Source organism: Misgurnus anguillicaudatus, chromosome 5, assembly GCF_027580225.2.
Source record: "Misgurnus anguillicaudatus chromosome 5, ASM2758022v2, whole genome shotgun sequence".
Lineage (NCBI taxonomy): Eukaryota > Metazoa > Chordata > Actinopteri > Cypriniformes > Cobitidae > Misgurnus > Misgurnus anguillicaudatus.
In genome coordinates this window covers 31,816,663-31,840,538 of record NC_073341.2, presented here as the reverse complement: position 1 = coordinate 31,840,538, position 23,876 = coordinate 31,816,663, and the positions used below count along the sequence as shown (strand labels likewise).

General features: G+C 39.4%; 1 protein-coding gene across 9 annotated transcripts in view; it reads left to right on the top strand.

The window, feature by feature from the left end:
• elavl4 (ELAV like neuron-specific RNA binding protein 4) overlaps window positions 1–23,876 on the top strand; it is a 105,381-nt gene that overhangs the window by 15,141 nt on the left and 66,364 nt on the right. For 2 of the 9 annotated variants that reach the window (XM_073868020.1, XM_073868019.1), the window contains exons 3-5: window positions 2,210–2,333; window positions 15,783–15,868; window positions 23,195–23,435. In XM_073868020.1, the coding sequence (XP_073724121.1) occupies window positions 2,210–2,333; window positions 15,783–15,868; window positions 23,195–23,435 (451 nt within the window). Of the gene's footprint in view, window positions 1–45; window positions 276–1,250; window positions 1,446–2,209; window positions 2,334–15,782; window positions 15,869–23,194; window positions 23,436–23,876 lie in introns of those variants that run through there. The other 7 variants (XM_073868021.1, XM_073868026.1, XM_073868024.1 and 4 more) reach the window with 6 other exon arrangements.

The window sequence follows — 23,876 nt, the reverse complement described above, 5'->3', positions numbered from 1 at the left end:
TTTCATCGTTTTAATTTGGATACCTTTTCCCTCACATTCATTCACACACGAAAATATAAACGCTCTCCGACCGCACCAAGTTTCCGACTGCGTTTATTCATCTTTCAGCCGACCCGTCTCCACCAGACTGTCCTTGGGTCCACGCGACACCTCCTTCAAGACTTTCGGGAACGACTCCCCCCCGAAATCGTTCAAGATTCATTTTGTCCGGTTATTTGATTAAAAACGTGTTTTTCCTTTTCTCCGTTCACCCCAGGACACGAGAATGGTCATGGTGAGTAATGTGCTCTCATATAAGGAAGAATAACACTGGTGAAAATCATTGCAACACGAGCCTCAGCCTTTGAGTAATTCCTTTATCCCTCGTAATATTCCTTATTTCATAAATCTAGCTTTTTGTCGTTTTCTTACACATGCGCACGGTGACAATATGGGTGAAGGCGATGTTATTGTTAAAAAAAGATTATTTAGGTGCGCATTTTGCGTAAAGGTGTATGTGTGTGTGTGTGTGAATGTGTTTGCACTTATGGTCCTTCCAGAGCAGGTGTGTGGGTTTGGTAATCTGTACGCTTTTCAACCTAAAATAAAAATTCGTAGGTTAATAAATTACAATAAGCAAACATAGATATAGATCAATCACCATATTTGTCATGCAGTTACTAAAATGTTGTATAGTAGCCCATTTTAAGTACATAACTCGTTTTAAACCAAGCTGATGTGTTGAGCACTTGTTTCTTGGCATAGTTTAATGCAAGAATTACTTTTGATAGTAACGCTTTAAATGTGCAACATCTTCTTCTAGAAAGAGAAATAGAATTAAATGCATTTTTTGAATGATTCGCATGTCATCCTTAAATTTAGCCTTTTTATATATATATATACATTCTTGCAATGTAAAAGCTTTAGTATAATTCCCAATCACTGCATGCTTTTAACTTGCATTAATTAGCAATGCTGTGCAGACACCCTATTACCATAATGCCTGTAGGTGCAATCACTCTACACTAACTCAAGCTGAGACCACAGTAGCGATTGATTGCCATTGCTGCTTCTGAAAGGGGCTTCTGTTAGCCAAAGCGCATGTGCCTCCGTCTGCAAGACTGCCAGAGTGAAAGTGTTAATTTTCCAGAGTAGAGCAGATGACGGACAGCTGAGGCAGCCAGTGAGGGAACTGAGGAGGAGGGGGCTATTCTGACCTCACCAATGAGGAGGGGGCTGGGAGTGGGGCTGCAGCGTTCGGCTCATGCCGAAGCCCGTGCATTCACAAGCAGCCTCACTCGGAGGAGGAATGCCCACTCTCTCTCCTGCTGACCGCAAGCTGCCTCGCCACCGCTGAGATACATACAGAGATAGCTAGAGATCTCCAAGTGAGGAGACGTTAGCAAGGCTATAGGCGAGAACTCTGCCCGCCGACTTACAAATGGAGTGGAACGGGTTTAAGATGGTAAGGATGCTGCGGAGGTTTTGTGCAGACAAGCGTGTGCGGATGTGTGCGTGAGTGTGTGTTTGCCCTTGCTGTGTCTTACTGCCTGCAGCTGCAGTGGCAGCATTGGAGTCTCTCTCTTTCTCTTCCCTTTCTCCTCTTTTTCAATTCTGCATGCTACTCCTCCCCTTTATCTTAGGATAAGAGGAGCTTTATATGAGAACAAGGCTGAAGAGAGGAGAGAGGCGGAGAGGAGAGGAAAGAAAGGACAGGTGTAGCAGGTTCTTAGATGCTGCGGTGTAAAGCCCATTTACGATGTAGAGAATCCTAATGCTCACCTTTTTTGGTCTCATCTTCATTTTCACTTTCAGTTGAACGCTCGCCATTAAAATTATACATTCTTGTTTTTTATATGACTGATGTATTTTAATAAAAATATATGTTTTCTTAAATAACTGATTTAAATTTCCAATCCATATTACATTTACGGTAATGTCGAGGGGCAGTCGTAAAAGGTTGTGTGATTGTGTAGCAGTCTATGTGTCAGATTGTAAGTTTGTAAATGAGAATGAGTGGGAGTGACCTCGTGTGTACGTCTATGAGAATTTATTAGGCAGTGTCGAGGGTGTGTTTCCATCCATAGTGTAGTTTGCGTTCAAGCACGTCTAGAGATGACTGGCTGTGTTTACCAATCCGCTATCACTGTGATAGAGATAGGGCAGGCTGCACTAAGCATGCTGCGCTGTACGTGTGTTGTGTAAGTGTATGTGTTCATTGTTGACTAAGGGCTCAGAGACTGCCTCCCCCGGCTGTCACCAGGCTAGTGGGAGACTGTGCCTGCCAGGAACCAACTCTCCCCGAGACAGAAACGGAGAGAGAGAGAGTTGCAAAGCTTACAAACTGAGCTTGGTAAGAAAAATCTTAGGCCTGTATTATTACATCATATAAAGATGCATGACAACATAATTGCAATGTTTCGAATGGCTAAAGCAGAACAGATTTATGTTTTAACAAACTTGCTATGACTGTCAAATCCCTAACCTGAGCGGCATGGCTGTTTGGCTTCAAATGTGGGCAGCATTATTCATTTTCCAGGCAAATGTTTAACTGTTTGTGTGTGGGCTTTAACATGCAATCAAAATGCTAATTGAAAAGAGGGCAATTCCCAATAGTGAATCCTTGCTTTACCATCTTCCTCCCATTTTCTTTGTGTGTACGTGTGTTACTGAGGTAGAAATGTATAGGGGCAATGAGGGGGCTTGTCTACAAGTATCAAGAAAATGGTTATAGGGAAAGAGGAAGAGAGAGGAAATAAGATGTGGAAGGGAGAAAGTTAAGGGGGTAATACTGTAGCTTCCACGTAGGCCTATACATTACTCCACCTCCTCCGCAATGCTGACGTCTTGGCAATACACTCTCCTAATGGCCATTACGGAGAGCTATGGCCACGTAGATAGAGCCTATCTGTACTTCGCTCGGCTCATTATTTACTCTCCTCCGCTTTCACCTCACATTGTCCCCTACCTTCCATTTTCTTACCTTCCTGCTTCCTCTCTCCTTATATTTTTTCTCCCACCTCACTACCCCGCTTTAGGGGTTTCTCCTTTGTTGTCCGACTCCAAGGTTGCATATCAATGCTAATAAGGCTAAAGCTGGACGGAATATTAAAAAGGGGTGGATGAGGGCGCAGGTGGACAACAGAGAGAGAGAGAAGAAGAGAAGACGGGCTGCAGAGATGCTGAAATCTGGGCAGCAGGGGTGGGGAAAATGCCCCAGGATGTGTGATGGCTGGGTGGAAGAGTTTGCACCCCTCTCCACACAGCGTGACTACACATGACAGCTGAGTGTCAAAGTGTGCCACTTGATTTTTCAAGAGAGTCAGGAAGAGAGAGGCTCAGGTTGCGCCCCTCTGGCGGCATAGACTCGGGGCTCTGTGAGCGTGCGTGTCACAACCGCATCCATCGCTCACAGTTCCACTGCAGGAGAACAGCAGCATCCATCTGGCCGACTGCATGTTTTTGCAACAAGTCTTCAGACGGTGGCGCCGTAGAGCTTCCAGATGCGTGACTTTTAAACATGGACAGGTTTCGGTTTTAATATTTAAGGTACATGGTTGTGAGGAAACCATTATGGGCACTTGTCGTATTGCGTTTCTGTATAAAGACATTTTATTTTTGTTAGTGAAACTTATATTGTTGGAAGATATTTCCTGAGCTGATGAAACATCAGTCAAGACCAGCTTGGACTGACTTCTATGCAAATCATAAATGGGTACTTTATGTAGCTATGCACTATATAGTAAAGAGAATGGACATTTGTAGTTATTACTGCACAAGATAAACCCAGCACCATTTTCTACAGTCTTTGCCTGCTTTCCTATTTGTTATTTTGAACATTAAATGCCCTCAGTGTTGTAGTCCGATCAGTAATAAACATACTGTACAAGGCCCACTAAATGACTGACATTAGATCAGATACGCTAGGACACAAGAAACAATACAAACAGGTGATTCTCACGAAATCCAGATTTAGAAGGTGTCCAGCATCAGAATTTTTAAAAAGCTCTTGAAGCCAATTTTTGGTCTGAACTTGCCAATCAGATTAATAACCATTATTTTTAGAGGATTTAAACAAATATTTATTAGAGATTTATACAAATTTTTAGATTATCATTATCAAAAATTATCATTACCGCAACATGATATTACATTAAATATATGCATTTACAAACTCATGTTTCGGTAATGAGAACTAAAAAGTTGTCTATACTATGACAAACAAAATTTCAACTTTTATCTGGAGAGAAAAAATAAGAACTGCTTACTTGGTAGCCATCTTTAGTGTCAATTATGTCCCGTCCAACTATTTTTTTTAAATGTTAGTTCCTTGAGGGCTTAAACATTGAAAATTGTTGTGGAGGATGAGAAAATTGGTCTTGGACACATTTATATTCCTTATTATTGTCTCTACATTTGCCAATGATCACCAAATACCACATGTTTCTGTACTGTAAATGTTTATAGTATAACATGCCCTGAAGCTTTTTATTTTTTAGATTTTTAATTATAAATATTTCCATGTCAAAGAACCCAAATCCAGTCATGGACACGTTGCGGTAATGACAATTTTCCCCTTAAATGTGAAAAAACCCTCAAAATTGGTTTGTATGATGTCATTTTGAAATCATGTGCAAAATAGTACATGAAGAAATGTTTGTAACTGTATGCTTCTTATTTTGATACTCTTACTTTGCATTTACTTTTTTTATCAAGATGTTTCATGACACCTCATAAGTCTAATTTCGTGAGAATCACCCAAATCGGTCTGTGGTTCGGACAAGTGGCTATAAAAGGAAAGCCAGCCAGGGGAAGCAATGAAGAATAGTTTTAATTATTTTTACAAATGAGACGTAATATACAATATACAACTGCACAAAGCAAGATTCACACAGTATTTCCTGTTTTTTATTAATACATGAAGTAACATTATGGCAAAGCAACATTAGCCTTTAGTATAGTCTCATACTACAGCCAGTGCCAAATGCCATTTTTAAGTCTTTATGCTTTCGTCGCTTTTCTGACATGACAACGTTAAAGGAGTAAACAGCAGTCTGTAATCTATTTGCTATGCTCTTCATTGCGATTGGAAAAAGTATCTTGATGCGTAATCGTTTTCAACGGCTCTGACAGATTTAGAACACAAAATGTAACCTCTGAATGTAATTACTGAATGAGTCTCACTCTGCCAACTGATTAGAGCAAATGCCTTGAGAGTTACTGGGGTAACTGAACATCCAGCTCTAGGGGGGATAGAGCACATGACAGGTGAAGGCAGTATGCGGTTATTAGACGAGTCTCACATTCAGACTTAAATAACTCAGAGCAGATTTCAGCAGCTAATGTGAGCTTTCATCACATTCACTATTTGTGATCACATCACTTTGGGGAGAGTTTTACCCCCTAGCCTTAATATGAACTGCTAGCAAACCTACACATTTTTGCATGTATATTTTGATCTTGGATTATAAATGATCCGTTCGGATAAAAATTGCTCATGGGAAAAATCACAAATGAGATCTATTAAATATCTCAGTTGCAGAGTGACCTTTGCGCTTCCAAAATTTGACATCTCGCTTCTGTAGCATTTCAAATGAGATCATAAATTATGCTTGGATTTGTCAAAATACAAAATGTGCACAAAAAAAAAATGATTAAATCACGGTGCCTTTACTACAGCTTTATCTTACAGCTTTATCTCTTTACTCTATGAGACCAATTGTCTCTGTCTTTTAATACAGTAAATACATTTTAAGAGACAAATTTGAAACCTAAATTGAAAATAAATGAAATCTCCATTAAGCCACCTGGTGAAACTGAACATGTTTCATCACTTTACTTCACTTGAAAAATTTTATGCTTTATGTAATAGTAAGGCTTAGTTATGATTAATTATCTACATAATATACTTTTGCAATGATGTAAGTACTTTCATTCTGAATGCGAAATATACATGAATACTAACAAAATGTTTTAATAGGTGTCCATGGTGATTTTTCATTTTGATTCATCTTCATTTTCCTTGCATAAAACTATGGAGAGAGCGCAAAGGAGAGAGCTTTTTTTTAGGGAGCAGCATAATAATTCCTCTGGCACAAATTCAAAGTGCCGCGCACAGACAGACGATAATCAGACGAATATACACAGCGCACACAACCTGCTTACCAACACTGGCAGAACTGGCAGATGCCTCTCCAGATACACGTTCCACATATAATAATAAAACCACGTTTGGGAGAAACTGAATTGGGAAAAGTGATTGCTAGTTAGAGTTGACCAGGTTAAAGAAAAATACCATTTCTCTCTTTTACCATTTTAAGCTGGCTCTCATCCCCTATCATTCTAGTTTTCAACCTCCCTCATTCTCCATCCCACTTTCTTTGTTTCTTTCCTTCTCCTCTCTCCCCCTCCTCTCTTGCTCTCTCTCTCTCTCCGCCTGTGTGTTTTGGTATTCATACAGACGTTTGGATTTGAGTGGCAGGTTCTCCCGAGACTGTGCACAAACTGCACATTTCTCTGATCTACATTTTGCACCCCAGGAAAAGACAGCACCAGCAGGCGAGTCTTTGCTCGTGCTATTGCAGAAACCGTTTCTTTTTCTCTCCTGCCCATTAGCCAATTAACTGACCCGCCTCCCGTGACGCTAAAGGACATTTCAAGGTCGCTCGCACTACGGAGTCTTGCCTCACGCAATCGCACTGAAATTAAAACGTTTGAGGCGAATAGTATTGGTGCATTTAAAACACATTATGTAATGTGGTTTAATGTTAGCTTTCAAGAAACACGCCCGCAGAGAGATGCTGTTTGTGTTCTTTGTTGCTCTGGGTGGAGAAGATGGAAAAATGAAAAGAAGAAATGAGATAAGAAATGAAACACGGGTATAAATGTCAAAGATAGTTCCGCTCTCTGAATATCAGTCCCTGAAGGTCAAAGGTCACCACAAGCGAGGGGTTACGGAGTTTACGAATCTCAGAATGAAACCCGACGGAGAAAGGGCAAATAGAGTGGCCCACCAAAACCATCTTCCCCACAACAGTAACCATAGATACAGCGCTGGCATTTCACAAAGGGATTGCTTTGCGTGAAATCTTGCCCCTGTAGATCCGCTCGGGTTGTGGATATTGTTATCTCGCTGTCAGGAGGAGTTAGGCTGATTAAAGGTGAGAGCAGACCTTTAGCAGAAGATGCTGTCTTGTCCAGGAGCAAATGTCTTCCTTTACACAAACACACATTAGGTATTTTTATTCAATTACGCCTAGGTCAACCTTCAATCAGGAATCCAGTTAGCAAAAGCACGTCTGACAAATACCGCTCAATATTTCGGGCACGAACGGATCGCTTACAACTATCAAGAAGTCTGAAAAATATATTCTCACACATTAGGCCCGATCATGAGTGAAATCTCTTTTATATGCTTTCTTTGAGGATAACCATATATTTTCTGGTACGTTCTATATGAGCATGGATGACCCCCTGTAGGCGTTTTCAATTACACTGTACCCCAGCATTTGAAGATTAATCTGCTCGTTTGAATGCACATCACATTTGCTGCTTTCCTTGATATTCTGCAGAGGTTTTATCTAACCAGCTGCAAGACTACATTAGGTTCCCATCTCCCTCGCCGCTCCACATGTCTTAATTCAATTCCGTATGTCCCTAATAGAAATAAAGATAGAGATCTGTTGACACAGCGTTTAGGTCATTGCTGCTTTGCCAAATGAGATGACAGCAAGGTCTGTCACTTCACTGCTGTAAAACCAAACAGTTGCAGACCATTTATCCAGTATCCATATGTGACCTTGCCTGTAAGTTTTTACATAAAATCATCTTACACATACTGTTAAAATATAACCTTGATATTGTTAATATTAACTGAGTAAGTCCACATCAAAGATTGAAATTAAAATGTAATCAAACTTAAGCAGGGTCACATATGTTTTGGTTGCACCCATTCCTCTACATCATTGAACATAAATGACAAAATTAAAACACTCCACATGGGATGACATGTTTGAAAAGGCTAACAAATTGAATTTCTTTTACCTCTTTGTCTCTCATATTAAGATTGGCGCTATTTATTAACTGCCTGTCCTAGTTAGTTATTTAGTCAATCTTCCATCAATTACCTCAGCGTTCTCTTATTAAAGCGATGCTGTGGGGATGCTGCTCTGTTTTGCAGCTGCTTCATGAGTTCAAGTGCAGTATCTTAATAACTACAATGAACTCACGCAATAGGATTTTTCTTTAGCAGCTGTGGGCATCATCTTATGAATAGAATGGTGTCCTTGTAAAGGAGGACTAGTTTGAGGTGAGACGTTGGTCGATTTGTTAAGTTACAAGCATGGAGGTACTGATACTATATAGACATTTTGGCCAATAATAGAGTAAAGTATTAGTTGTGTTATCTGATCAAATCTGATGTACATATATTATGCCAAGCAAGTCTCACGGAGTTGCGTATAAATAGCACGAAGTGTGAAAATTGTGCAATACATACGCCAAATTCCAATTTGGCGTGCATTTGATACGCCAGTCCTTCTCATTCACTTAAACTCTGCATCTTTTTATTTATTGGTTTCTTATTTTTTTTGCTATTTAAAATGACATCCTAACCCCAATTCTAACCCCAACTCAAAGCGACCATAGCTTAAAAATAGACAAAAACATGGAGAAACCTGTATATTAAATAACCTCCTTAAGCAAATCTCAAATCTAACCCTAAACCCAAGCAAAAATGGTTTAAAAAACAGAAAAATTGAGAAACCAAGAAATAAAACAACAAAAAATGATACGCCGTTTAAGTGAATGGGAAGGACTGGCGTATCATATGCACGCCAAACTGGAATTTGGCGTATGTATTGCACGTTTTTCACACTTTGTACTATTTATACACTGTGTAGATTATGCATAATGCATTGTTTTTAATATGTGCTGTTTTTATGTTGTCTTAAAATAGGTGTGTTTACAAAAGTTTTTTACTATCTTGTATATAAGTCAGATATTATGCCTCCATTATCAGCCAATGAAGTAAACTGCAGACCATCATAAATATCTGTTAATAGTAAATTCTAGCATGGTCATTTACACAGTATATTGTGCATCCGTACTTGAAGGATTGGATTTTGTATCCCTGTAGTTCTTAAAAAAGAGGCTGTTTGTTGGTGCAAACAGACCATTGTTGGCGGAGAAGAAATGGCTAAAAAAAGTATGTTGGTAGGTAAGGAAAAACAAAAGACCACAGGGAAATGTGGAGGAGGAATTGTGTGCATGCAGTGTTGGTAGATAAAACTGGGAAAATAAGGTGTTTTGGGAAAGAGGTAGCATTAAGGGAGAGCAGGGATCTGTGAGAAAGCAGCTGCAGGAAGATGAGGAGGCTGAGATTGGATTAACCAGAGCTCATGTGTGTGTTAGAGTGAGAGACAGAGAGAAAGCATAGTGTGTTTATGTGTGTACAGAAACCCACCTCAGAAGAACTTGAAACTATAGTTGTAAGCTGCATTAGTAACTGTCTTACTTTTCCTCCCCCTTGCACAAAACACACACACATCTACTTCCAAGCTTTTAATGTTTCTCTATAATGAGCAAATACTGCATGACAAGCTCGAACAGAGAAAATAATTAAAAGACAAATATATATTGTAAGGTCTTTAGCTGGGTTTCACATGCCCCATAACAAAACACATTCATCCTCATTTTACCAGCTCTCCAAACTAACTGCAATACCCAACATGGGCTCCCAAGCGCAGCTTTAAACTCATCTATATAGTCTCAACGTGATTTGTTGTTGGGTGGAAAGCAGCTTGTTAGCTAGAGAGGTTCAGGGGTGCGCAGTATGCATAGGTTTTAGGGCGTGGAGGAACGAGGGTGCAGTTTTCTCTATCTGCCTAGCACAGGTGCGGCACTATTCTGCCACCTGCCAGCAACCCACAGCTATGTCAACGACCCACCTGGAGCTGACACAGCCTGGCATACTGCATGCACAGAGTAAAACACACTCGCAATGTATACACAGAGACACATTTATGTCCTACTGAATAAAAAGAGCTGAAACCAAAAGCCTAAGGGGGTTCGCTGGTTTTAATTGGTTGAGTGAGCTAAAACCAGCTAAGACTATTTTAAACCAGCAAAACATTTCATGCTTGTGTAAGCTGTTGTTTGTCCACAGAGAAAAACTAAACCAGAGTGATCGCACAACCTCGCACCTTGCGCTGTGTAGCAAAGAGATGCCTGCATGCAGCCATAACAAGGTCACCTTTATTTTAATGCTGAGAACTCCTTAAATGGGGGAGGCACAAGTAGATTATCTATAATGTATATGTATGGTGGTTAGGGAGGGAGACAGCAGAAGGGTATATGAAAGAGAAAGAGTGTGTTGGGTTGGGCAGTGTATCTCTGGGCCTGTCACTGACAATCAGCTCGAGGTCCAGAGCTGTCTGACAGACAAGGACAATATACGCATACACTCCCATCTCACTTTGATCATCATCCTGCACATGTGTTTCGTAATGGATTTCTGAGCGATTTTACAAACGTATCCCCCCAAACGTTATATCTGTTTTGATTTGGCACAAGAGATTTAGGTCTGAATATTAAGGACCATACTACATCCCAAGTGGTACTCTGATCCGTTGAAACAATCACAGGGACAGCCAAAGGCTGGAACATGTCATCAGTGATGTGCGGATATGTGTGTGTCGGCAAAGACAGGCCCAGAAGGCCGCTAACCCCGCATTGCCCGGAGAACGCGAATCCTGGGGGCTCCGGGAACAGGCAAAGATCCAAACCCTCTCAAATTTCCATGGGGAGCCTGAGGATAGAGCTGGTCACTGGAGCCACACAAATTCAAGTGTCATCCCTGAATCAAGACGCTCAACAATTTTCTGCTCGCCTTGGCAGTAAGCTGGGCTGCTACCAACGGCTAACGGACCCAGCGGCCCCATGGCAGATATTGTATTGTGCGTATATTTCTCCTATCGAAATTGGGCTCTGTCTTGAAGGCCGTTGTACGAATTATCGCGGCCACAGGATAAAACCCACATGTTATGTAACATTCCTTCATTAGCACGTGCCACAGTTGTGTAACTTTGTGGAAATGCCCGTTTTTGCACTGCATTTTTTGCCTTTATTTGAAAACTTAGCTGAACCCTCACCAACACATTAGCCACACTGTCACGTTGGGCGCTAATTCGTCTCCACAGAAGATCTGCGAGAGAGGTTAATTTAAGGCCAAGGAGATCCCACGCACTGAGAGAAAATACAGCCATTCATCCAGAGAGTGAGAGAGAGAGAGAAAAACACGGCAAAGGAGCGACGCTGGATAGAGATAGAGAGAGACAGAGAGTGGGGTCAGCTGATGAGGTCAGTGTTGTGAGAGTGGGTAGGGAGAGACGCAGGTGTTTCACCAGCCCCATTGCCCAAAGGAGAAACGCAGATCGTGTCACCAACACTGTGGTTCTCAACATGTATCCTCTATCCTCCTTCCTTCTCCTGCCCTTCATCTTTTCAAGTCATTTCATTTGCTCTTCTCTCTGATTTCTTCATTCCTATCCTTTGGCAATCACTGCATAAGATCTTAACAGAAAATATGTACCATGACACTCAACTGTTCAACTGTTTGCTTTCCACGCAATTGTGCAAAATTCCCAGATAATGGTTTTAAGCTATTAAGCTCTCAGACATCAGCAATCATCTCTCCATCATCCAGTTGTTTCAGTCAGAAAATTATTTTTGTCGAAAGCTAACAGTAAATTATTTCATTTTGAATATGGGACACTCATGTAGCTCTTGTCTAAAAAACTGCATAGAAAAAACTAATTTTTAAAGAACACACAGCATTTATACTCAAATAATAATTTTAAAAACATTAAGAATTGAATAGATATTTGAAAAATAGATATTTAACCTGATAAGGATCACTGTGCCGTGCACGGCACACCCCCTCCCTTGCACGTGACACTGCATAAACGTCATTATAACTTTGAAGCATTAAATCTTCGAAATATACGGTCATGCGGCACATCGTTTGAAAGCTTAGACTCTCAGGATTCCATTAAGTGCACACACAAAGCATAATATGATTTAAAGCAGTCATAAAACTGTAATCTAGTTGTTAGTTACCTGAACCGGGCGGCGCCGATTTAGGATATTTAAATACCTTCAAAATCTTACCTTTAACCGTTTTGGTGAAATTGTCCAAATAAAATTGTTCATAAATCCCCAAAAGTCCAAGGAAATAGAATACCCAAGCCTTTTAATCCAAAATGATTTGTTTGCAATCTTGACGTTTCTGACCGAATTACGATATACTGTAAATACTGTAAACAATTAGTTCACTACCGGACATTCGTTCGACTCTCACTTTTCATTCATAATTTATAATGATATTGTCGGGTGTCGTGTTTATTGTGCAACATCTGAGGAACAAATACGTCCCCTTGTGGAATTTCAGCCATTTCATAAGAGGCTACACTCATCCTCATTTTAGTAATATCAGTAGCTTCATTGGAGTTGCTGCTATGATCACATCAGCTACGACCTAAATTTTGCTTAATTTATCATAGCTGACTGCACATTTGTCACAGTTAAGAAAAACTGTGCACAACATAAGCAAAATATGACAGTGTGCACTTTTCATATAACATTAAAAGTGATCATCAGGTGCTCAAATATTAGAGACTGCTTTAAGCATTCACTTGTTTATGTTTCTGCGATGACCTGTATTCAGCCTTTTCTATTACTGCACAAAGCTGTAATTATTTCCACAGATAAAAATAAAGGTTCTCAAACTCTTTTGTATGTTCCATAAAAACCTTAAACATCCACAGTAGCTTTCCTTATAATAACCTTTGACTAAGATGAATTCCTTTATGGTATCGCTAATAAAAAGAGCTCTTTTTAAAACCTTTATTTTAAATTTTTTATCCACCTCATCCCAGGAAGCGAATCCCACCTTTGAATAGCAAAAGGTCATTAAGATTCCTTAGAGATATTCACCGGACTCTCAGACAGGAGCATGGAAGCCATCTCTGGAAAACAGACACAGAAACGAAACATGAACCGTGGGCCAAATGAACAGAAGCCATCATTATTGATTTAATGAGGTTCACTGTAATGACAGGGTAATGTAATCAGGGTGTGGTCCTCTGGTATCCGCTGACGTCCTGAATGAACCAGACCCATCACTGACACCCAGGGGAGAGAGGCAGGGATATTATGGAGAACCATCTCGGAGACTTGTATCGATCCTGTGCAACATAAGACCGGACTTCATATAGAGAAAGAGGAGAGGAAAATGTGTCAAACAAAAGTTAAATGAAAAATTGCTTTTATACTGAGGCATTTATTATTCAAAGTCCCTCAGAGGGAGAGAGGTACTCAATAAGAGAAGCAAAGGAGGGTGGAGAAGAAAAAATCCATTTGGTAAAGTAGATGCCGATCGATGGTGATGGAGCGGAGCAGTCTTGGCGCATGCCGTCCCACATTACTGCCCTGATTGATCTGCAGGAGTGGCAGCATGACCCCGGGGCTCTGGAGGAGGTGTCCCACAGAGGAGGAGAGCCTACGCAAAGCATAGGGAGAGAAAAATAAAAATCAATACACACAGAGAACTTTACTGACCTGACGTTAAGATACAAGAAATGTATGAAGCTGCGTACCTGAATGGATTCTGACAGCTCACATCCCCTCTGGCAGTTTAGTGCACAAGAGGTTTAGAGGCTCGGGCTAATGCAAAAGCCTCTGCGAAACATTAAGAAGAATTGTACCCACCGCCTGGAGTCTCTGTTTGCGCAAAATTTGTTTATTTATCAAACTGAGAATTATTTTAAGGGATTTAGTCCAAGGCTATTTACTAGACTCATGCTGGTTCTTAAGAGTTAAAGAATGAATGAAGGATAAAGGTTATTCCCTGCATGGCCACATGTACCTGTGTGATGTGAATAAAAAATGCTTGATACATAATGTACGAATTTGCTGTATATGTATACATGTAGCTACTGAGGGTGGCCTCCATTTTGTGGCTGGCACTTTCAATTTTACCTACACTTTTGTGATGCCAATTACCTGCAGTGGGGGTGTAGGATGCAGGCCATAGTGACATGGAAATGATAGTGCTGCTTGTGATTCCAGTATGGATTCGGTTCGGGATAGGGTTAAGTACGGGTTGTTTGGCTGAGAATGTGATTAAATGGCTGATTTATTGCATGGTACATGAACAAAACAGAAGCGTGGGAGATGTTGTTTTATGATATGGTAAGATGACAGCTGTGTTTTGGTGTGTCGGCCATTGTTGTTACAATTATAATGGAGTCACGTTGCTCATAATTATTTTTAATACAGGTGTAAATAACCACCAAAAGAAATTCTTACTAGTTTCATCCATTTTTTGAGCATCAACATTTAGTGTGTGTCTGTGTGTGCGGATGATACATTCGAAAATATTTATGTATTGTAGAAAAGCTAGATAATTTAGCTTACATTCTGCGGATATTCGCATCTGGCTTACAGTATGTGATAAATTATATAAAGAAACAAATGCTAATTGAATATAAATGTTTGATTACATTGTTTAATTTAAATAAACAATAGCAGCAGTCATTTTATTTTTTTTCAACAAAAGGAAAGTAGAAAGAGGAGGAAGAAAGAGAAAATGACTTTGAACAAAAGCTATTTCTCCAGTGTTTCATATTCCGTATTTGATTCCTGTGAGCTTTGAGAAAAGGTCAGTGAAAACAGAAGATGAATTCATTCATAGTCTGTCTTCTCCCTGCTGTCACCTGCGGACATCGATCTGTCCTCTGTAACCAGAGTAACCAAGCGTTTTTTAAACCTTACTGCGAATGATTCACCAAAAAATCTGATGCATCAGTTAGCTGCGTCATCCCGGTTCTCATTTTGAACGATTCAGCGTGCGTATCTGAAGCTTTAAATTGGTACATAAAGATAACATGCTCACCAGCATAAGTCACATCACGTTTGAAGCTGAATGTGCACTGTTGTTTCATCACTACAACAATAAAAGTGTGTTGTTACACCCTGCGGTCCTCACTATAACTAAAACCAAGGTGGCACATGAGATTAAAAAAAATCCCACGAGGCTCTTTTTTAAATTACAGACCCATGCCCCAGATAACACTAACCCAAGAGCTGTCAGCAATCCACCTGCCCACCCCATCCCTCTCTCCTCTCCTTTCTCTGCAGACAGTCCATTTTTTGCTAAATCCCGACACCTGGGTGCTTACATGAACGTTTTAAAGATCTGCAGAGGACATGGCACCCTTCCCTCCCTCCCCTATCTGATCACAAGTGTCTCCTCTATCATGTAGTGCTGGATGCCTCCTATTAAACCCCTCCTCTATTCCATCCATCCAACGAAAAGGTCACGCTCAGAGTCTTCCTTTTTCCTAAATTGGCTGTTTTCGCTGTTAGCTTCACGGCTCAAGCTGTGATTGCGGCTGCCTCCGTTTCGGCCCTCTAAGGCCTTGTTTACGAAGCTGGATTCGTTGGAAAAACCCATGATATTAAATCTGCAGTCGAAAGCACGCAGTTTCGAACGACTTGCAGTTTCTCTACTATTCTACAAAATTGGTTCAGGTTTTTCTCAAATAAATCCATTATCCGCATGCACCTATAGCAGCCATATCCACAATGCGATGCCCTAGAGTAAATTAAACTAAATACGGACAAAATACTTTTCAAATCTAAGCCACCTGTGTGTTTTAGTGTGCCTGGAGACCGTCAGGAGTGTTTGTTTGGTATGGAGAAAATGGGCATGTTTGAATATTGACCCTGCCCCCCTTCCATGGGATCGACAGAGACTCAGTGGCGTCAGGCAGACCTGCCGCAGCTCCAGGGCTGGGCTGAGAAGGGACTGCTGACACAGCCAAAGATGGTAAGGAGACTGCTGCCCATTAACCGCTGTTTTTACCCCATTAACACTCTGCTGTAATATTGCTGTGAAGTGCTATGAGAGACAGGCTGTGTGCAGGGGTGCATTACACCTTTTAAGTGATTTTAGGTAACAGAAATAGGTCTAATAGTAAGTTTAAATAAAATGTATTAATGTTGTTGTTGCTGTTGTTATTACTATTTTTGCTATACTCGGGAAGAAATGTCATGAATGTTGTATTGTCAATATGTATAATGTTTGTGCATTAGGGATGCATAATGATTAATCGCGATTAATCTATAGCAGAATAAAAGTTTTTGTTTACATCATATATGTGTGTGAACTGTGTATAATAACTTTGTACAGATAAATACACACACATGCATGTAAATATTTAGGAAATGTTTACGTGTATATATATACATTTGTATATTTATGTATAATTTTTATATTTTTATTTATTATATATAAATATTTAATATATAAATATATATTTTTTCTTAAAATTATACATGCATGTGTGCATATTTATATATATATAATAATTATACACAGTTCACACACATATATGATGTAAACAAAAACTTTTATTCTGCAATAGATTAATCGCGATTAATCGTTATGGATCCCTATTGTGCATCATTTAAATGTCCTGTGTTTGTAGAAATATTGCACTTCATATTACTTAGAAGATGACCACCACAGATTGTGAAAATAATATCAGTTTTGCATTGCACTTGGTATTGTATGGTATTTGGATTGCCACACTTTTTTCCCTTATTAAGTTCCGAAACTAAAGATTATTATCTGAAGATTTAGCTGTCACACGGCCACATAAATAAGAGCGGACACCTATAGAAGGAAGAACTACCATCAGAAAGCCGCGGTAATGACTGGAGGGCATTACCAGTAAAAACACACATCAGAATAGAAGCCTGACATTTCATCATCTTAGCTAATAAGGCCATTAAAGTGCCGTGTTGAAATGGCAGGTATCAGCGACACACAGCGAATGCATCTATCTGCAGTACATACACATACACCTCCGGCTTTAAGTGACTCAGGGACATTGGACTGGTTGAACCTGTATTTTTATCCCCGTCCTGACATCCTCTACGGCACTTATGTAAGACAGAGTGGCACAGCCTCTATCTTGCGGCATCCTCGCACACACAGACACACGCTCCTGTAGCCCGAGCCGAGTGCTCAGAAACAGTCGGCATATCTGCCATTGCGTTCGAAAAAATAAAGGAGTGTAATCTGGGATACTGTTCGGTTGAATAAAAGGAAAGATGATGTCTGTCCTCCAGCTGACACCGAGGCTTTTGTGATGGCTTAGGCTGTCTGCTCGCCTTCCCTGTATGTCTGTCTGTCTGACTAAAGCACAAGAAGAGAGAACGGACAAGGCTCTGCCTCAGCTAGCACCCGAAACACGGATTTTCAGTGAAGTTTATAGCTTAGTATTGCAGTGTTACAGAAAGTTAAAGGTGCTGTAAACGTTTTTTTCGAAAATCACACATAAATCGTCCCTGCGACCTGACAGACAGCTGAAAAAGTGTCCTATGAAATTTTACCTGTCTTTGGACAGCCTACAGAAAAAACAAGGGATTCAAGGAGCGGCCCAACCATTTTTTAAGCCATTTAGAAAATAGTCCATTTTTTTTTTGTTCAAATTAGCTAAAATGTCTTTTGGGGGTTGGAGGTTTGGGAAAGATGCAGGCTGTTTAATTAAAATCACAGCGATACCATTTTTGGTTCCTCACAGAACAATTCAGTCAAAGATTCTTTAAAGACGGCATAAACCGGAAGAAGCTATTGTTTTATTTTACCCGACGTGACATATATCTGAGTGAAGCGGCTTCTAAAATGAGAAAAAATTTGGATTTCTTTCATCGGCAACTGACTGGATCGTTCGAAGATGTATCATGTTGCTTACTTGCTAACCGTTGCGATTTTTTCCCGGGCCCGTCGTTGCACCATTCCCCGTGACCGAAAATACAGAGAGATTGTTTGTGTTTTTGATTAAAGGTTATGAGGGCACATGATTTTTTTTTTAAAGAATGAAACTCACAGATAAGTAATTTACGAAAAATCCCACAATATTCCATCAAAAATGTAAGTTTAGTTTCAATTTCATTGTGACCTTAAAGAACCATTTCTTTATTCTTTTTATAATCCGAAGCACCTTTCATAATCATAAAAACCCTTTCGTGAAACAGAAAGATTATTTGGATGTCAAAGGCTCTTTATAGCATCATGAAGCACCTTAATTTTCAATAGTGTATCCGTAGTTAATGACTAAATTTACTGCGTTTGTAAAAAGAAGACAAACACAAATATTACAAAATATTCTTTAAGCAAAATTTAAATACATGCATAAACTCTATTCAGATACTGTATGTTTAAAAAAAAAACAATTCCAATGTTATAATGACAACCTGATCTCACACATTTTCGTGGGACAGTCACAGAACCTCCCGCTCACCCTTCCGTGGCATTCTCACGGATCTCCGCATTTTTCCGTGGCCCTGCCACAGACTTTCTTTTCCGTGGAACTCTCACGGATTGGTTACTCAACTGTTTTGTCCTATTTTCTTACCATTGTTGCTTCGGTTTAGGGTTAGATTTACATAAAATAAAATGACATAGTATTAATCAATACTTAAAGTGAAATACTAACGTAAACACCAAATCTAACCCTAAGCCAAAGCGACAATGGTTTGAAAAGAGGAAAAAGCAGCCGAGCAACCAATCCGTGAGAACGCCACAGAAAAATTAGCAAAAAATTCTGTGACTATCCCACAGAACTTTGTGAGATCATGTTGCATAATGAACATTTGTCAAAATTAATGAAAATGTAAAGTTTTGGCAGGTAAGACACTCAAGGATGTGCTATATTGTGTTAATAGTCCCAGCAGAGGGGTTAGCAGGAACATAACAACTCCCTTTATAGCAGTCTTTGGTTTCTTATTGCTTAATTAGAGTGACCTTCAATCTGGTAAACTACCTACTAATTTAATACCTTGTGATTTCTGTGAAATGGTTATCAATTTATTTCATCATGCATTTATTGGACAGTTCAACCTGTCATTCAACCTTATTTTTAACTATTAAGAAAAAAAAAAATATATATATATATATATATATATATATATATATATATATATATATATATATATATATATATATATATACATATATATACCATTCTGAATATGCAAATGAACAACCCCCCCTTCTCAAATATGACAAGAGGAGTTCAAGCACAGGGAAATAACAAGGCAACATTTAAGTGCTGGTGAAGGTACTGAAAAGGAAGGGCAGGTCTTTAATTGGCCATTGAGACACAACAGGTCCCTGGAATCAGAATGAATGAATGTCCACTTTTATCTGCTTCTTTTTCGGAATATTCAAAGCTCTTATCCCGTGAGCTTTGAACTTTTTTTTTTTTTTTGAGAGAGAGAGAGACAGAAACAGTGCATAGCGAGAGCAGCAAACAGGCTTAATAAGTTCTCCTCAAACACACACACACAGATAAACATGTACTGTACACACGCGCACACCAATCAAGACCTGCTGCGGTGATGGCTATTTTGTCCCTTTGTGCCGTTCATCCCTATTTGCTACAGAGAGGAAGAGCACAGGATCCATTTACATGCATATCCTGAGAGCTTTGCAGATGGGCTTCCTATGGGCAGCTTTTTTCTGTTTGTCACATTGGAAAAGGCCAATATATAAAAAGACTAAAAATGGAGGCAACGAAATTGATCCAAAAGCCGTTTCTTTAAGGGGAAGCTGCAATGTCTGCCTGACTGATTTTTCTTTGAAATATATGAGAGCAAAGTTATCATATCTGAAATCTTTTATAGTCAATGTAAATCTTGATTATGAATAAGGAAATTGTTATATTGAAGTTTATCCAATAGGCTGCACTACTGTAAGTGACATCAGCAGAAAAACAAAGTCGTACAACTAAATCATTAAATTTGAAGAACAATTAGGGCAGAGTAATGTTACAAACATTTCAGGGTGTTTTTGCAATTTTTATTAATACGCTACTACAACTAAAGTGTTTTTTATCTTTGTTTATTGTAAACAGTGTACCAGTATGTTTCTAAAAAAACTCAAAATGAAAACAATGCTTCGGTGTCGTAAAAAATTGTTAACCTTTCTAAATATGCCCACAATAATAAAGGAGAATTGAACTTCAGAGTGCAGATGAGGAACATTTTTATGAAGAGCTAAAAATAAGCACCAGCTGAATTTCAGCTTAGATCCTTTTTTCTTCACCCATCTCTATTATTCTGCACTCATGAATCTATCAGCAGGAAACATTAGCGCTTTTGCTTCACTTTTCAGTGCACATCTTGATCTAAATTACACCACATAGTGGTTTATGACATAGTATCACATAGTATGAATATTAAAGTCAACATGAATTCGAACATGACAATTCTTATTTTTTATGGAATATTGTATTTTTAAAATGTTTATTTATCTGTGCACTTCATTTTTTTAAATTCATGTGCACTTATAATCAAAAATGTTAACCTCCAACTTTGAAATAACTTTGTGTCATGAGTTATGGTAACCCAGTCTCATGAAATTACGTACTTATAGTCACGTAAATGTTTGATTCTTTTTCGTGATACTGTCACGAATGTCCACGTTTTTTCATGATCGTATCGTGAATTTCTGTTTACGTGTCATTGTCACGTATTTTCAAACCATTGTCACTTCAGTTTAGGGTTAGATTTGCTGTTTGCGTTAGGATGTCACTTTAAGTATTGGTTTATACATTTTTTTTCTGATTTTTTTTTATATTTTCTGATTTTTAAACCACTGTCGTCTGGCATTAGGGTTAGAGTTGGGTTTGGGTAAGGATGTCATTTTATGTAAATCTAACTCTAAACCGAAGCGACAATGGTAAGAAAATTGGACAAAACAGTTGAGTAACCAATACGTGACAATGACACGTAAACAGACATTTGTGATACAGTCATGAAAAAACACGGAAATTCGTGACAGTATCACGAAAAAGAATCAAAAAATTTACGTGACTATAGGTACATAATTTTGTGAGACTGGGCTGGTTATGGCGCGAGGGCGGGGCTATTAGGAAATCGCTGGTGTTGATTTTCCTCGTGTTTTGTTAGCAATGCCCAACTTCAACTTCTAATCAGTTCCCAATGAACGAAATCAAGTCCAACTCTATACTTTTTTCTCAATTCAGAAGCTGTTTTATTTGAAAATATGTCACCGTAGGGAAATGTGTCATGCTGACTCTAAGGGCCTGTTTACACGAGAACGCTTGAGGTTGGAAACGTAAATATATTTTATCGGATGTGCCTTTCGTTTACATGGCGACTGCGTTTTTGGGGCTTAAAAACTCCAAAAAGTGAAACCGCCCTCCAGAGTGGAAATCTTAAAAACGCTCTACCGTTGCGTTCACATCTAAAGGGTAAAAACACAAAACTCAGCTCACGGTGGCTCTCGTCGCATACGCGTTTACATCACAGGCATGCGCCAGTTCAGGAAAATAACAACAAACATGTCGGATTTTTCCATACGTTGGACCTTCAAGTTGCCATAGCAGCTCTAAAAAATATACAAAAGTCTTTCTAACAGTTGTACGAAATATTCACAGCTAGTATTATTAATCATAGAAGGCCAATTAATTAACTCCATCAAATTGTTGATGCGCCAATTCGTCGGAGGCAAACCAGACGGCTTTGGACGAGACCTGGGAAAACAAGAAAGAAGATTGTACGCAGCCGCGCAGACTTGGTGTTGTTGTGTGTCAGTGCTTCACATTGCAACCTAGCCGCTTGGAGTGCACACTACATCAAATATCACACACTTTTGCGTAATCATATGCATGCAGATTTCCCCCTCAAAATGCTCATATAAACGCGGAATAAAAAGTGATAATGCAATGCCACTTTTGCGTTTTCTTTTCAGATCGTTTCCGTGTAAACGTAGCCTAATTATAGTTGATTTACAGAGTAAGTGTAGAAATAGCTACAATCAGCTCATGCTTGATGTTATAATCCATGTTTATTTATTTTTAATTGTTCCCCAATTTCATTATTTCAAAAGTGTGCAGTGCTATTTCAATTCTAGTAGTGACTGGTTTGTGAGAAGTGAATAAGGCACCATTTTTGTGCTTAACTACCAATGTGCCAAAGTGCCACAGCTGTTTAGTGAATTCGCCCATCATTTTAAAATGCAGCATGAGGTTGTCATTAAGCATTGGAAAAGCCATTCGGACAGTATGAGAAGGTCAGACTCATGTGTTATAAAAGGTGTTAAAGCTAAAGTTAACCTCTGACTGACGTAGCTGTTGTTTAAACCCCCGAACACATCTCGCTTTTTTTAAAAAGATGCATCCATAAAGATTTTCCTTCCCCCACGTATGCACATCTCCAACCTTCATGACAGTCAGAATGTGACAGGATTGTAGATGTCACCCAGCCCCCTCGAACAGAGTCGAGTGACAAAATTAAACACATAGAGTACATGCGCGCAAACATTCTTTATGCAAATGGATGAATACATTTAACAGCAGTGTGGAATCATCTTAAAATAAAAAGTTTGAGGCTGAAACGCAACACAGTCTAGGGCCCTTCTCTGTTCCCCCTTCCCCAGGGCCAGCGCGCTTCTCTTCAAACATCTGCTCTTAAACGCGCACGGCTAAACCGGTGGCAAGTGCTGTTTGCCATGACAGTTACTGCATGCTGAAGGGCTCACATTGTTACTCTGTCAAGTTGAGCCAACCATCAAAACGCAAACCAATCTCAAAAATATCATTGATAGAGTGTGGAGGAGGTGAGGGAGGTGGGATGGAAAAAAGCTACTGAAAGTCTAGAGATGCATAAACAGTTTCTTGTAAGTGTGTCACGCATTGTATTATTTAAAGTCTGTCTGTGAGGTTTTCCCAGATAATAGATGTTGCAAGTGCAACTCTGTACAACAGATGATCCTAAACCTGTTAACCTGCTATATTTTTTATACTGTGTGTGACTTTGTCTGTAAAATCCAGGCTAAAGTCTCATAATATAGTAATTATGAGATTAGGAGCATCAAAGTTCCATCTTTGACATGTTGATATTAATTATATCAAGTTTATATTTTCACTGGATGTTCTTTACATTATGTAAATTATTGTTTTATGTCGAAAACAGTAAATTACAAAATTGACTTTAGCTGAGCACCCACAGACAGGATCAAATATTTGCAGTGTTGTAAGAAAGACTTTTTTTCATAAGGAACTTATGGATTACTTCCAATAAACTGGGAAAATCCCTTAACCGTCCATTCTTTCTGCAGATAATCAGCAACATGGAGCCTCAGGTGACGAACGGGCCCAACTCCGCCACAGCCAACGGACCCTCCAGCAACAGTCGCAGCTGCCCCTCGCCCATGCAGACCGGTGGCCCTAATGACGACAGCAAGACCAACCTCATTGTCAATTACCTGCCCCAGAATATGACCCAAGAGGAATTTCGCAGCCTCTTTGGCAGCATTGGCGAGATCGAGTCTTGCAAGCTGGTTCGGGACAAAATCACAGGTACTAAGGGGGGAAATACAAAATACATTTTAAAATATATTCGATAGCATGGTCACATGTGTATAGAGGAGGTATTAAAGGCCTATACCCTGCTGGAGAAAGGGTTGAATAAGACTAAGTTCGATTTGCTAGTTTTAAAGATCTTACTTAAACGTCCAAACTAGCTAAGCAGAGCAAACCAGTTTAGGTTGATTTAAAGGTGCTGTGTGTAACTTTTATAAGGATCTTTTGACAGAAATATAAAATACATAACTATATTATCAGTGGTGTATAAAGACGTTCATAATGAATCGTTATGTTTTTATTACCTTAGGCGCTAATCACACCAAAAGCGCAACTGCCTTTTTTAAAAAAAGAGCGTGTGCGACGCAGCTTTTTATATTGCTAAGCAACCACCGAGTCAGCTGTCTTGTCAATCAAATATTGAAGTGTGAGCGCTCT